This window comes from Helobdella robusta, assembly GCF_000326865.2.
Source record: "Helobdella robusta unplaced genomic scaffold HELROscaffold_3, whole genome shotgun sequence".
NCBI lineage: Eukaryota > Metazoa > Annelida > Clitellata > Rhynchobdellida > Glossiphoniidae > Helobdella > Helobdella robusta.
Window position 1 is genome coordinate 198,010 of NW_008704501.1, and position 16,816 is coordinate 214,825.

Here is a 16,816-nt window from a genome sequence, read left to right on the forward strand (position 1 = left end):
GACCCACATCATCATCATCGTTCGTTAGTCATCATCTCAGTCACCATCACCTTATCATCACCACCACAATCACCATTAGTTGATCACCATCATCATCATCATCATCGCAGCCATCCTCATCATCTTACGTACGAACATTTAAGATTCATTTTTGTCTTCACCTTTTTTATTAACAAAAAACAACATTCACTGAACATTGCAATATTATTTATTAGTTTTAAATTACATTACAGTACTGAAAAGCATTCCTGCTAAAAGTAACGGATTACTAAAACAACAACAGTAACAACAACAACAGTAAATACAACAACAACAACAACAACAACAGTAACTAAAACAGTAACTACAACAACAGCAGTAACTACAACAACAGCAACAACAGCAGCCACACACCACCACCATCATCGTAACAACGCGAAAAAGATTTTTCTGCCCTTGAGTTGTCCTTTTTCTACTTTGAAGTTAGTTGTTGAATTTTTTCTAGAAATTGACCTTTAGATAAAATTTCAACAAAAAACAAAGGAAACTTCAGCATTGTAAGAAAAGAAGTAAAATTAATTTTTCAACCACAAAACAACATCAACAACAACGCAACAATAACACCAAAAAGAAGACAAAAACAACAATACAACAACAACAGTACAACAACAACACAAAATTCACAACAACAACACAAAATTCACAACAACAACACAACAACAGTAACAACACAATAACCACAATAACAAAAAAAAACAACACCATAACAACAACAATAACAACAACAACAACAACAACCCCACGACGACAACAAAATCTTCTAGCACAAGACGCAATTATTCAGGAGATAACGCAATTTTGTTAAGATATTCATTCGTCGATATCATGCAAAAAAACAACGCAATGTAATACAACAACAACATTACAACATCAAAATGCAACGCAACAACAACGTCACAACAAAATACAACACGCATATCAAATGCACTACAAATGCATAACTACAAAAACATTACTACAACAACAACAACACATCAAAAACACGTCAACACTAAAACAACGACTACAGAAACAAACAACGACTACAGAAACAAACAACAAACCAAAAAATTCACCAGCTGCAACATAGCAGTAGCACAAATCCATCCTACCAACCAATGCACCAACCGATGTTTATAACAACAACAGGTGTTAGTCGTGATTAAGATGACGTCATTTTCGTGACGACGACAATGATGATGATGTTAGTGGTGATGGCGGTGATGATGATGATGGTGATGATGGTGATGATGGCGGTGATGATGATGGTGATATCAATGACGATGATGATGATAACGATGTAAGATGTTAGAGTATGCGTCTGTTTTCAGTGCACGCATTTTCTCCGCGGTTTATTGCACGCCGCATCGTGCGCACGTATAACAGCAAATAACTGAACACATAAAAGGACGCTAACCATTGTCATCGGCGAAAGACATCCAGTCGATGCATATATTCCCCATCTTTTCCATCCACTTATTCTTCTAATTATTATTATTTAAATTATTATTATTAAAATATATTCAAATTTATGATATAAATTTGAATATATTTCACCGCTCTGTACTTTTATTTTGAAGTGAGCATGGTGGTTTTACATTGGCATTTCATTATTTTACCACTTCATAGTTTTAATTATTCATTACCCTGGCTTTGAATAAAAGAGTCTTCATCATTACTATTTGGTTACATAATAATACTAACCAAACCAAAGCTATTTGTTTTTTTTCTTATAAAATATACCATTATTTAACGGCGCGTCAGTTATAGTTTTTCTATTTACCGTTTAAATGCTTAGTGAATTGTGAACTGTGAAATGTGTATTGCAAGGGTCAGTTCAAAGCTTCAGCACTAACATCAACTCAATAAATTATTTAAAAAAAATCCCACCAGGCAACTCTGCTGCAATTTCCAGTCAAATCATTTTTATAAAAAATTAACACTGGGACTGAAGTCATCACTTTTGTTGCGACTACTATTGTCATTGCAATTACATTAATTTCAATATAAATGTGGTGATTTTTGTTATTGTCGTTGTTGTCGTTATTAATGATGTTATTGTTGTTATTGTTATTAGAAATGCTGTTGTTGTTAACGATATTAATATTGTTGCTATTGATGCTATTGTTGTTATTTCGGTTAAGGGAGGGAGTCTAAGAAGGGCCGATGGGTTGGTTGGTTAGTTGGTCGGTTGGAAGGTTTGGGCGCATCCATCTAACACGCAGGACAAACTTCAGATTTCGTGTCACCATCCTAATCGTCATCGGACTCATCTTTCTTATCGTCATCATCATCTTCATCATCGTCGTTGTTTTAAAATCCTCTCCCTCATCCTCTTTCTCATCCCCATCATCATCCTCATCATTCTCTTCCTCCTCCTCATCATCATTGTCATCATCATCATCATCATCATCATCGTCGTCGTTAGATGGAGATAACTGAAAGTTTGCAGAGGATTTCATGTTCTTATCACGTCCTCTAGCCAGCAATATTAAATGAGGTCGTCATCGTCAATGATGGTGGTGATGGTGATGATTATGAAGATGGTGATGATGATGATTATGACACTAACAGTGTTGATGAAGAGGACGGCGATGTGAATGATGAAGATGATGATGAATATGATGGTGAAGATGATGATGAAGATGATGGTAAAGATGATATTAATGATGGAGATAATTCAACGATTATGGTGAAATTAACTGCAATAATGAGCTGCATTGCATTCCAACTTCACCACTGCTAAATAAAATGATGAAAATCATAAAAAAAAAACAGCGGAATGATAAAAACATAAACATGATGCAAACTGCGGCCGCTGCCTTGTGAATATTAACAAGAGCTAATGCATATTAATGAGATGACGTGTCGTTTCGTCATTCGATAGCCAATGCATGTATAATGAGTTGGCCACATCGTTATGCTGCAGTTTTCAGTCATTCACATAATGTTATTATCATACGTGCATGAAAATATCAAAAATATATGCATGTTGTACTTATTTTAAATGTAAAAATTTGCTAACAAGATTTGCTGGTCAGCAAAAACTATTTGCTATTATCCAAACAAAATTATGAGGTCATATGATTGCTTGTGTGTGCTAGTGTGTGTGTGTGTGTGTGTGTGTGTGTGTGTGGTGTGTGTAAGTGTGTGTGCGTGTATTCTGCTTTTGCTTTGTCCTGTCCTTTTGTACTATATATTATACTAGGAACAAGAACAACAACAATTTAAGAATTGCTGAAGTGATCTCCATTGACCAAAGAAAACCGCAAATCAACGAGCAGCAAAGAATGGCAACATCATTAAAGACCAGATTGACCAGAAGAATATTATTGAAAGATTTAACAAGCAAAGAGAATGAACAAAACAAAGATATAATAAACTGACAGTAAAGAGCAGAATAAAAGCACATTGCACACAGAGAGAATTGTAAAACCTTTAAATATCCCTATATAAGCGCTGATGATGAGTAAAATCGAAGTATGGCCTACACGCTTCACCGTGATCACCAATGATTTTTTTCAGTAATTTTAATAAATTGGATAATTATTATAAAATTATATAATTTAATTATATAAAATTATTATATTACTGTCAGAAATATTGAAAGGCTCAATCGTAAATTTTCAAAAGCTAAAAATTTGATAAATTTTATAAAATATTATATATATATATATATATATATTATTGGTTAACCATTACCCGCCATATGGCAGACGTACGTTTCGTCTCTCACGAGACTCGTCAGCAGCCTACCGAATAAGGTTTGAGATAACTCAACTCAATTATTGTAACCAAGAAATATATATACACACACACAAACACACACACACACACACACACACACACAAACACACACACACATATATATATATATATATATATCATTCTGGTGTACTAGTGCAGTTGTTTTTCATCACGTTCTTTGGTTGGAGTAGTTTATTCGTAGTTCAACACTATCGTTTTCGTTGTTTGCTTGGACGTTATTTTTAATGATTCTTAAAATTATTATTAATGAATATAAAAAAAACAGTTCCATTAAATTTGCATGATGAACTTGGGTAATTCTATTTTCAACAAATTGAACAATTCTCAAAAAAATCTAGTAAGGAATATTGAAAAGACAAACTTCAAATTGGTAAATGCCAACAATTCGGTAGAATTCATACAAACAAGGAATCAACAAAATAAAATAGAGGCACAGCAGTATATATATATTTGAGCATAAAATAAACAAAAATTTTGCTTTTGAACTCAAGAAACTTGAAAATGATTTGAGATTGACCGTTAGAAAAATCGAAAAGTTAAGTTAGAAGTTAACTAACGCCGAACATGCTGTGATTTTCATCAATATACGTATATATATATAAGTATATATATATATAAGTATATATATATATATATATATATATATATATATATAAAGTAGTTTTGAATATGTCTAAATCATCTCATGAGTCGACTTCAGTGGAGATATAAATAAAAATATAGCATAAGTAAAATGCATCGTTGTATCGTGTATGCAGTAGGGACGCACATATGTATGCACCGCATGTAATGTATGTATGTAAGGTAATGTATGTAAAGAAACATGTGTCAACTTGAACACACACACACACACACACACGGGCCCACATGCTACAAACACATTCGTACGACGGCATAATTTCGTTTTAGCTTCCTCCAGTTTACACACGATCATACACGACAGGCATACAACAAACGCAAGAAGTGAACGTACATCGTTATTATATAATGGACTGTGTACGGATGAGCGCATGTTGCGAGTGTAATGAAATCAGGATCTGATAGACGCAGAAACTGTTAGAGCATGCAGGGCAGTAGTACAAAATTAAACTAATAAATAAATAAAAACGGAGAAAGAAAAATGTTTAAACAAGAAAAATAAAAAAAAAATAGAATAAATTAAATATTAATAATAAAATAGATAAAAGAAAATAAAATTAAATATATTGACAATAAAATGAAGTAATGGCATAAAAAGGCAAATTAATAGACTAGATGATGACTTAGTGAGTTAGAGAGGTGATCGATAAATAAAAACTAGTTGTGTGAATGATGAAGTTTCATTGAGTGTTCATATGTTTGAGGTGTCTTGTGATGAAGGTCTTTTCCTGATATGTTGATTGGGGGACGGCTTGATACTTATGTTTGCCCTGACGAAGGTTGTGTGTTGTAGTTTTAATTGGTGGTAGTAGAAGATGAATGACGTCTTTGTTGTTATTTTGAAGCAGATGTTGAGAAAATACATTTACTCATTCATTTATTTATTCATTCATTCATCCATTCACCCATTAATTCTTTTTTTTATTTCTTAGCATCTCCCTGTACGATCTCTCCATCTCGCAATATTAAGGTCGTAAAAGGGCAATTTTGTGCACCATTGAAATTTTAACATGCTGCTCAAAATGATTGTCAGTGAAGATGATGATGATGGAAATGATGATGATGATGAAAAAGATGATAGTGATTTTGATGATGATGAAGATGATGATGATGATGATGATGATGGAAAAGATGATGATGATGAAAAAGATGATAGTGATGATGATGATGATGAAAAAGATGATAGTGATTTTGATGATGATGAAGATGATGATGATGATGATGATGATGATGGAAAAGATGATGATGATGGTGGTGGTGGTGACAATGGTGAGGATGATGATGATGATGGTGAGGAGGATGGTGAGGAGGATGGTGAGGAGGATGGTGAGGAGGATGGTGAGGAGGATGGTGAGGAGGATGACGATTTCAAAAGTGGTGCTTAGGACTGAAGTAGTGGTGACGTCATGATGATAACAGTAACTATTTAAAAATTAGGAAGATGATGGCCACGATAATAAAGAAAAGATGATAATGAGTTTGAGTTAGCTCAGTCGGTAGAAGTGCCACGTCTCGCGCTGCTATTGCTCGATGGCACGGTTCGAATGCTGTTTGTCCGAAAATCAAAGACCATCATAAGGGTATGATGCGGTGCTTGCGCGTGAGGTGTCAATAGTACATCCCTAGTGGCATAATTTAATTATATGTTCACAATAACATGTAAGCTGCTCTACGTTCTACAGAGCTCTTCAGAGCTGCATTACAAAGAATAAAAAATAGGCAATGATGTCAAAAAGACGAAGTTGACGAAATGTTAATTGAAGAAATGTGATGAAAATAATCTGCACAACAATTGTGACGACTGTGAAAAAGTTACGAAACGCTCAAACAAGTCTTATTATAGTCTTATATAATTATTATTGTATATCTTAATATGCATTTTTATGTTGGAATGGGACGCTGGAATGGGATGTTTGATGTCTGTGCTGTGTAGATGATCGATCAATCGGTCGGTCGATCGGTCGGTCGGTCTTTTTATCTCGAACAAAAACTTAAATGGATATTTCAATTCCGAGTCATATGTGATGATGTGTGGTGATGTGTGATGATGTGTGGTGATGTGTGGTGTGGTGATGTGTTGTTCTTTTGTGACGATCGGCATATTTTAACAAAAATACTTATATAAATTATTATCAAATAATACTTTGTTAACTAACCGACCGACCGACTGACCGACCGATAACCTAACCAACCAACTAACGATCAAACCTTGTTTTAAAATGAGCAAAACGAAAATAATCTTCATTGATTTGTGAGCGCAACTTACAAGCACATAAAAACAACACAACAACACAGAAACGTGCAGAGAGTGGCATAGACAACATAAACAACGCGTAAACAACACAATGGTCTCTAAGAAGTAGACAGGATAAATCCAATGCAGCCAAATTGACAGCTTATAGATTGATATTGACTCTTAATGACAAGTACAGTGTTTACGACGTGTTCAACATTCCCCTTGTCTTTATTTCTTCATGTATTTTATGGTCCATTGTTCTGCATGTTGTTTGTTGTGTTGATTGTTGTGTTGTTCGCATGTTGATTGTATGTTTGTATGTTGTTTGTATGTTGTTTGCATGTTGTTTGTATGTTGATTATTATTATTATTATTAATGAAAAATTTAATAAAGCGCTAATTCAAAGGATCTCAAAAGGATTGTATGTTTGTATGTTGCTTGTATGTTGTTTGTATGTTGTTTGTATGTTGTTTGTATGTTGTTTGTATGTTGTTTGTATGTTGTTTGTATGTTGTTTGTCTGTTGATTGTATGTTTTCATGTTGATTGTATGTTTGTATGTTGATTGTATTTTTGTATGTTGATTGTTGTGTTGTTCGCATGTTGATTGTATGTTGTTTGTATGTTGATTGTATGTTTGTATGTTGTAGCAGCAGTAGTAGTGGTGGTAGTAGTACTGGCGGTGGTAGTAGTAGTAGAAGTTATAAAAGTAGTAGTAGTAGTAGTCGTAGTAGTTGTTGTAGTAGTAGTAGTAGTAGTAGCAGCATTATTATTTTGATTTTTGTTATTGGTGTTAGAATTTTTTTTATTATGATTAATATTAATGTGTTGATTGTATGATATTATTATCATTGTTATTATTATTATTATTATTATTGGGGCTATTTTTTGTCATCTGCGTGAGCAATGTTTCTGGAAAGGAATCGATTGGCGATGATGATGATGATGGTGATGGTGATGATGAATGTGATGATGATGGTGATGATGATTTTGATGATGATGATAATGATGATGATGAATGTGATGATGATGGTGATGGTGATGATGATGGAAATAAAATGGTGACAAATACGACGATATAGTCAATATTGGTGATGGTGGTTGTGATGTTGATGGGGACGATGATGACGATGATAGCAACTGTGATAATGATATCACGATGATAACAACTGTGATAATGATATAAAATGACATTGCTTATTTGTGATAGCGTAGATGATATCGATGATAGTGTTGATGATATCAATGATACTATTGATGATATAAATGATAGTGTTGATGATATGAATGGCAATTCGGATGATATATATAATAATGTTGTTGATATCAATGATAGTGTTGATGATACAAATGATAATGTTGATGATATCAATGATAATGTTAATTGACTAGGATGATACAATATAGTGATTACTCATAATAATAATAATGATGAATGAATGATGACGATAATGATGATACAAGTAGAATGATGATACAAATATAATGATAGATATAGTATAGAGATAGAGGTGTCAATGATTGCTATTAAATTTGGACATTTGTGAAATTAGGACATCGTGATGTTGATGATGGTAAAGTTATTTATTTGCTATCCAAATATTTTTTATATTGTTTTTTCAACATCATCATGCCTTTTTTAAAATTTTATCGAAAAAATCATTTAAATGGCCGTCAACATCATCATCATCGTCGTCGTCGTCATCAACAACATCATCATCATCATCAACAACATCATCATCATCATCAACAACATCATCATCATCATCAACAACATCATCATCATCATCATCAACAACATCATCATCATCATCAACAACATCATCATCATCGTCATGAAGTTTATTGAAGGTCTTTATATTTTCTATGAAAATGACATCATCATCACCGTCATCGTCACCATTGATTCGCCATTAACATCAGTGTTGTAAAAGTAGTTGTTATTATTATTGTTATTAGGATTCATCATCATCATCATCATCATCCTCACTATCATCCTAACTCTCACCATCATCATCATCATCATCAAAATACGTTAATAAATAAATAAATAAAAATAAATAAATAAATCATCATCATCGTTATCATCGTCATCCTCCTTCTCACTATCATCCTCCTCATCACTATCATCATCATCATCATCACTATCATCATCATCATCATCATCATCATCATCATCATCATCATCTTCTTCTTCTTCTTCTTCTTCTTCTTCATCATCACTATCATCTTATCGTTGTTAACAACATCGTCTCTTAAAATTATTTATTGCTAAGAACAAGATGATGCGAGACTTTAGAAATGAAGTCATCCATATTGACGGGGGGGTGATGATGGTGATGATGGGGTGATGATGGGGTGGGAGATGATGACGACGACAAGAATAATGGCATGATGATGGTGATGATGGTTATGTTGATGACGTAATAAGTATAATATAGAAGATTGTGACGATGTTACAGAAGGTCATAAACAGGACAACAATTACCTTGATGATATCAATAATAATAATAATAATGGGAACTCTTTTATTTTTTTTTTCAATTAAGGGCGAAGTAAATATTCAATGAAATAAAGTAAAATAAAATAAAATAAAATAAAATAAAATAAAATAAATGAATTAAAGATGAGAAAGTAGTCTACGCTGCTCGCCATTATAGATATAAAATGCGTACAACGAGAAATATGATCAGTCTTAATATAGTTATTATACATTTGAATGTCTGTCACAATAGATAGCGTTTGATGATGATATTACTGAATTAATTAAATTGTAACATAATTGTTCACTGTTCAGTCCAAATAAAATTTACAAGGGATAATTTGAAACTATTAAAAAAACCTAGAGGAAAGATTTCAAATGTATTAATAATTGTTTTTGGTCCTTTCTTATCGTTGTGGATGTTTTGGTATTTAGATATCTTGTAGTTCCTTGATGTGTTGAAGTTGGATTCGTGGCAGACTGCCAGCTCCAGTATTTCGATGGTGTCACCACGATGGAGTGCTATATCAGGCCGAGCTGATTTGAAAAGGGCCGATACTAGAGTGAATTCGTCGCTGGTCGTATCGGCATAAATTGTGACATCTGGTTTTGCTACCGTTTCAATCGTTTCCAAAATCAAGGTTAGTATTTTGTTGTGACGTGTTGTGTATTTTTTTAGAGCTGCAATGGAACCGCAATTAGACAGCATGTGCTTGTTGGTCTGCAATGCGTTGCATAGAGAACACAGTGCATTCGAGGACTTACCCCATCCGGAGAGATTTGCATTTGTCGGAAGCTGTTGAATTAGTGCTTTCCTGACGAATTTGAACAGAATCTCTGGCAGATCGGCAGTGAACTTCGACGATCGAGAAATATTTGTTGCCGAAACATGAACTTTGATTGACTTGAGAATCGTTCCTTGGCATTTCAGTGAGGACAGATGTGCGAGACCAGCGTTTTGCTGGACTGTTGATAGCTTTGAAAGTGTCGGCTTTATATCAGTTGAATTCGGAAGAATGTTGTCGACTTTGATGTAGCTGTTGTGAGATTCCATCCACAAACAATTTATTTCGTTGTTGATGTGCGATTTCATGTGGTTGCGGAGTTTAACCCTCAACGCTTCAGTGTAATGTTTAAGCGATCTCACATTTAATCCCTCTAATTTATAAGGGAGCGAAGTGTAGTCCGACCAAAGTATAATAATAATAATAATAATATTATTGTTATTATTATTATTTATTATTATTATTATTAATATCATTATTAATGAGACTAATAAAAGAAACAATGATTATGATTCTTACTGTGATAATGACAACGATGCGGATCTATTGTTACGGACTTAGGCCCAACTTGGTACAGTTGCACGTCCACTCGTCTCAGTTGGATTACAATATCTCTCATTAATTACTGCTATGGGAGGAGAACTCACATCAGTTGAAAGAAGGAAATTAAAATTGTTAAATTGAAAAAAATTGTTTTGAAAATTGTTTCAAAAAATTTATTTCAAATGATAATGTATTTTTGCCTTAACTTTTGATACAAAAATACCAGGTGATTAAATTTATAAATAAATTCAAATTTGAGTTATTCAATCTCATTCAGGCCAATAAAATTTTTCGCATTGATTAGTAATGTTGGAGGTAATAACAAATTTTTTGAAGCAATGATCACCACCTTCTGCTAATGGTTCCAAAATTTGATTCTGCGACCCTGCATAGCACCCCGTGTATTTTATGGAGTTTATTTAATTCTAAGCCTCACCGAAACACAGCGGCGTCATTCGTCATCCCCGCGAAACAGGCGTCGGCTTTTTTTGACGGTTCATGTTCGTTTCGGCAAATAGCCACTTTTGGCTTGATTTTATTTCATGTTCAACTTTTGCAATAACACAAAAAACACCAGTTTCCAATGAATATTTGCACTCTTTCTAGATCGTGATTCACTTCTAAAACCACAACAAACCAATGACGAATTTTATTTTTTATTACCGAAGCTTGCTTGCTTGTTTTTTTTTATTCTAATTTTTTAACTTTTTTATATAATACTTTTAATTGATGAATTTGTTTTATGTTTTATTTTTAATATATTTTTATGTCTGGCTTCATTGTTAACACGTTGCTAAAAATGTTTTTTCTAAGTTGTCTGATAAAAATGCAAACAAATGATTTGAAAGAAATACAAACAAATGATAGATTGATACAAATACAAACAAATAATACATTGATACAAATACAAACAAATGATACATTGATACAAATACAAACAAATGATAAATTGATACAAATTAAAACAAATAATAAATTGGTACAAATGCAAATAAGTAATAAATTGATACAAATACAAACAAATAACATCCCTATTTCATAACAAAAATAATATTGAATGCTGCGATGCATTGGACCTTGCCAACAGGCAAACATGAGTTACATTTACTCTGTCATAAATTCAGATGCATGCCGTCAGTCAAGTGTACCCCAGTCAATGCTATTCATACAATCATTACATTACCTTACATAACGACATGTTAAATGTGGATTTTACACGTTATCAAAGTTATCAGAGATACACGTGAGAACATTGACGGGGGCCATAATTTAGAAAATGTATCAATTTTAAAATTTTGACGGAAGGCCAAATTATCCAAAATTTAAGAGAGTGTAGCCAAAATTAGGATGGCAAACTTTTTTGGCTTGTCACGTTAATTTTTGGTCGATTTTCTACATAAAAGCTCTTTTGGGGCAAAAACTGAGTTTTACTGACTTAATAAAAAGACTGCTTACAACGGAGGGCCATGGTCTCTCAGCTCCCCCTAAATCTGCCACTGTTCACGTGTATGATGGTGCAATGTGATGCAAGTTATACGAGGTCCACGTGTTTGATGGTCAGTGTGATGCAAGTTGCATCAGACCGAAGCCGAAGGCTGTAAACCAAAAAATTTAAAAATGTTCAAGTGTTTGATTTTGTTGCCCGTTTGATTAAATTTAATAAACAGCTCATCATACTCAAAAAGGTGTAAAATATATACAATATCCAATATGTTTATTCCATTAACATTAACGTTAATGAATTATTTGTACACAATGGGCGTTGCGATGGTGCAATGGTAAGATGTCTGACACTGCTGTTGCTGTGACCGGATTCAATTGCAAAGAGATCCCCGCCGGCCGTGCAATGTGTGGGATGCGTTGTTCCACGTGTATTTACATTCACTGTGTGTTTGTTCTTGACGCCTCTGAAGAACATTGAAAAGAGAATTGATGGATGGATGGATAAATCGATGGATGGTTGGATGGATGATGGATGGATGAATGGATATAAATAAGTAAATTAGTTTATTAATTAATAATTTAATGAAATTTATATGATTTATACGCCTTAACATAGCACAATACACTCATAATGTATGCGTGAAGTGAGCTTGGATTTCTTAAATATTTTATTGTTAATTTATCAAATATTTTCAAATGTGAACTCTTCCATGCGAATATTGTTTGAACGACATCTCCAGCTCTTATTTTAAAAATTAAATATGTATTTCAATCAACTAAAAGATAAAAATATATTTATATTGAATATTTATTGATTTAATTTTAGTACATTGCGATAAAATGAACCGAATGACAGATGGCTCAGTTGCAACGTGCGTGCACCGGCCGGGCTGTGCTAACTTCTCTCAAAGTCATTGAAATCCTTGCTTTCATATAATCTCATACTGAAATTTCATCTGTTAACTCAATGATGAATTATATAGCAAATGTAGAAAATATATTTTACTATTTCAAATCTGGCAGGTTTAAATTATTCAAAAGTCTTCTTCTTACTAACAATTTCTGAATGACCAACTCAATATTTCTCTTCAAGCTCCAAAAGATCAAATTAAAATTTTATATATGAAATTAGAAATCTTCTGTCAAATATAATCAACTAAGAGGAACCAATTAGAAAACAAATATAGTTAGAGCATTGTAATAATTTGCAGCGCAACAAGTCAAACAGCAACACCACCATGAACAATAAAACAACAGCACCAAAAACATAAAACACGACGTTGTTGATGAAGACAACTGCGCCCTCCAACCGCACTGAACAAAAGCAGGAACAATACTGAAGACGACGCAGCCAATCAACATCCAAAACGATCTCAAGCGAAAAGACATTTGAGTGACATTAAAATATCAGAAACAAAAAAAATGGCAAAAACAAAAAAAAACATTGACGCAACAACTTCTATATTAGCAACTTCAAGTACAACAACGTCAACTACATCAACTTCAAAAGCAATAACAACTCAAATATCAACATCGACTACAACATCGAAACATTAAAACAATAAAATCAGCTTAAATAACAGCTTAAAACAACACCATCAAAAACAAAGAAAATATGTCTACAACAATAGCTGCATAAATACCATCATCAACAACATCAGCAGCAGCAACAACATAGACACGTGACAGACAGAACAATTGAGCTGTCAATCTAGAAGCGCACAACAACAAACATTGATGTCCTGATCGATTTTCAAAACCTCTCCGCACAAGAAAAATTTTGCATTTCGTTCCTTCCATGGACGTATTGTCTTCTTCGTGCTTCTGCTATCCGCATGTCTGTTCAACCACGATTTAAACTTGAAGCAATATTTATAAGAATTTTATTCACTTGTTAACATCTTATATTGATGATTATTTCAAATTCAATCGTTTCTGCATTCGTTTTACATAATCAAATACTTTCAAATGCTTTTCAAACGCTTTGAAATAATTTTGGGATGCTTAATTAATTGGTTGGCAATTTTGTTTGTTTTGTTTCAAATAATCTATCAACTCTATTTTATTATTTAAAAGCAGTAGAGCATCATTAAATAAATTTTAAAATAATTTGACAATTTAACAGTTTAAAAATGTTCTGCCAATTTCGTTTGAGAAATCGATTCGTGACCTTCGCTAACAAGGTGTTTTACATGTGCCCCTCCTCAAACAATTTTAACGTTCATCTTTCAGAATGTTGAGCTCTTTGTAAATGTGGTTTCAAAGTAATTAATGCTCGGCCGGGTTACTCATCTCATCAGAAAATTTCTTCAGTTCATTACGCCGTTGAGCAAGTTATCATGAAGAAGTATTTGTTCAACAGTGTTCTGTTAATCTATTCTGTTGATTTTTCTATGAAACTGCTTGCAAAGGTATAATTAACTACTGGCTGAAAAGTATAAAATTAACTTTTAATGTGGTTAAAAATGTTCTTATTCAACCTGTGAAGCTATCATCAAAAGTCAGATATCGCAATAATTTTCTTCTTAGAAGGAAGACAAATGTGAAATTCTGTTGCTTTTAAAAAACTTGCAACCAATCTTTGAATAATTGAAAAATTTGCTTTTGTAAAAAGTGGCAAGAGAGGTGTTCCTAATGAAATATTTGACCCTTCAAGCTGAAGAGCGAAAATGTTCACCAATTACGCCAGGATGTTATAACAGTTTGTTGAGGTGTGTGGTCCTGCAGCTGCCGGGACCTGGATGGAACGCCAAGAAATCTCTCCCGTCTCGTGCTTTGTAGGGTTAGGGTTGCATGAGTCTCCATGCAACACTCACCCACCTTCCATTCAACAGATCCAGTTTTTTTGGTGACAGCTTTCTAATTCACTGAAATTCAAAATTCGGACTGCAATATAATATTGGCTTGGTTATAATTTTGTCCTCCCATGCAATTCATAAATCGTCGTAATTTAGTTGTCGCGTTTCAACCTTTCGCTTATTTGTCAGCTGTTATGCAAGTGACGTAACGCGTGCAAACCTTTCCACCATACATAATATTCTAGAATGTCTCTCAAACTGAAAATTTGTAACTAGTTTATCAGCAAAGGGCCGTCAGTTGAAGAAATTTTTATTATTGTATTTTTATTTTTAATTATTTTTATTTTTTGTTGTTGATTATGATGGTTAGTGCTGGTAATGTGGCAACGATTCATCGTTTTTAGCACCATCACCATCATCACCATCATCACCATCATCATCATCCCTCGTGACAGGCTTCCATGCTGCAGACCTAATGTGAATGTAATCCCTTCCTTAAGTTTATTATTTCAATGCAGAGCATGTGTAGGTTTTTTATATTCTGAACATCACAACACACACACACACACACACACACACACACACACACACACACACACACACACACACACACACACACACACACACACACACACACACACACACACACACACACACGCCACACACACACATACAAGCATGCATAATACACACACATACATACATATACACATTTATACGTACTGAAACACATACATGTACGTGATTGCAAAGACAGTGCAGTTAATAATTAGATAGGATATAATTTCTTTTTGCAGAGGCTAATGACCCATTATTTTGCACATCGTTATGCCCGAACAACCGATGGATATTTTTCAACATATCGTACGTGAATACATAAATATACCTACCTAGTCACACTTGCATCTAAACACATACTTGCGTTCATTTAAACATATGCATACACGCATCTAGACACATACATACATTCAAATAAACATACATACATACATCTTGACACATACATACATACATCTAGACACATACATACATTCAACTAAACATACATACATACATCTAGACACATACATACATTCAACTAAACATGCATACATACATCTAGATACATACATACATTCAACTAAACATGCATACATACATCTAAACACATACATACATTCAACTAAGCATGCATGCATACATCTAGACACATACATACATTCAACTAAACATACATACATACATCTAGACACATACATACATTCAACTATACATGCATACATACATCTAGACCCATACATACATTCAACTAAGCATGCATGCATACATCTAGACACATACAGACACCCATCTAAACATACTCTATATGGAAGGTACGTACGCACGCATCAGCATCTGTGTAACTACACAAATATATTGATAGTTGGAAGAAGAAGAGTATCAGAGAAACATTTGCAAATATACAATTGGCACCTAGACACAAACATTAGCTTTCAGGCACATGCTGACAATCGCACACACACACACACACACACACACACACAGACACACATACATACATACATATCTACTTATTTAGGCGCCCGTGCAAACACATTTTTAAACTTTTTGTGTGGCACGTGTAGAATAAACTGCTTGCCTATGTTTCACATACATTCTTTCGCGCGTTTCTTCTTGGTTCATTTACAAACAGACACAGACAATGCATAGCAAAACTTGAAGTCATGTTGAGCACGTGTAAATTAAAGCAACCGCATACTCTGCAAAGACACATGAAAGAATATATTCAAAAACTATAGATTTTCATTTTATCGATCATTATCGAAATTTTGGTCAATGGTCACTTCCTGAATTGTTAGCTTTGTAATGTTTATGGTTGAGACCCGCGAAGAAATGTTTGTGTGTAGTCGTTCATAATGTTGGTTCATGCTTGGCTCCGGCATTTAGATTACTCTGCCTTACTTTTCGGTCGCTTTTTTATTGCTAAGAATCTTTTTTTTCAGCTGAGATGGTTTTTTTAATTGAAACTAAAATTAAAAATGAAACCTATTAAAAAATTTTAAAAAATTTGATATTAAAATACTTTTTTTTAAGAACAACTGTTTTATTGTAAGAAAGACAAATT

General features: G+C 33.5%; 1 protein-coding gene across 1 annotated transcript in view; it reads left to right on the forward strand.

Annotated features, from left to right (window-relative positions):
- Nucleotides 1–3,404, forward strand: part of HELRODRAFT_160941 (hypothetical protein) — a gene marked incomplete at both ends in the record, with an annotated part of 9,519 nt that extends 6,115 nt beyond the window's left edge. Inside the window, 3 exons of the mRNA XM_009020939.1 lie at nucleotides 424–461; nucleotides 1,168–1,169; nucleotides 3,227–3,404. Of these exons, the coding sequence (XP_009019187.1) occupies nucleotides 424–461; nucleotides 1,168–1,169; nucleotides 3,227–3,404 (218 nt within the window). The remainder of the gene's footprint in view (nucleotides 1–423; nucleotides 462–1,167; nucleotides 1,170–3,226) is intronic.
- Nucleotides 3,405–16,816: the final 13,412 nt, after the last annotated feature.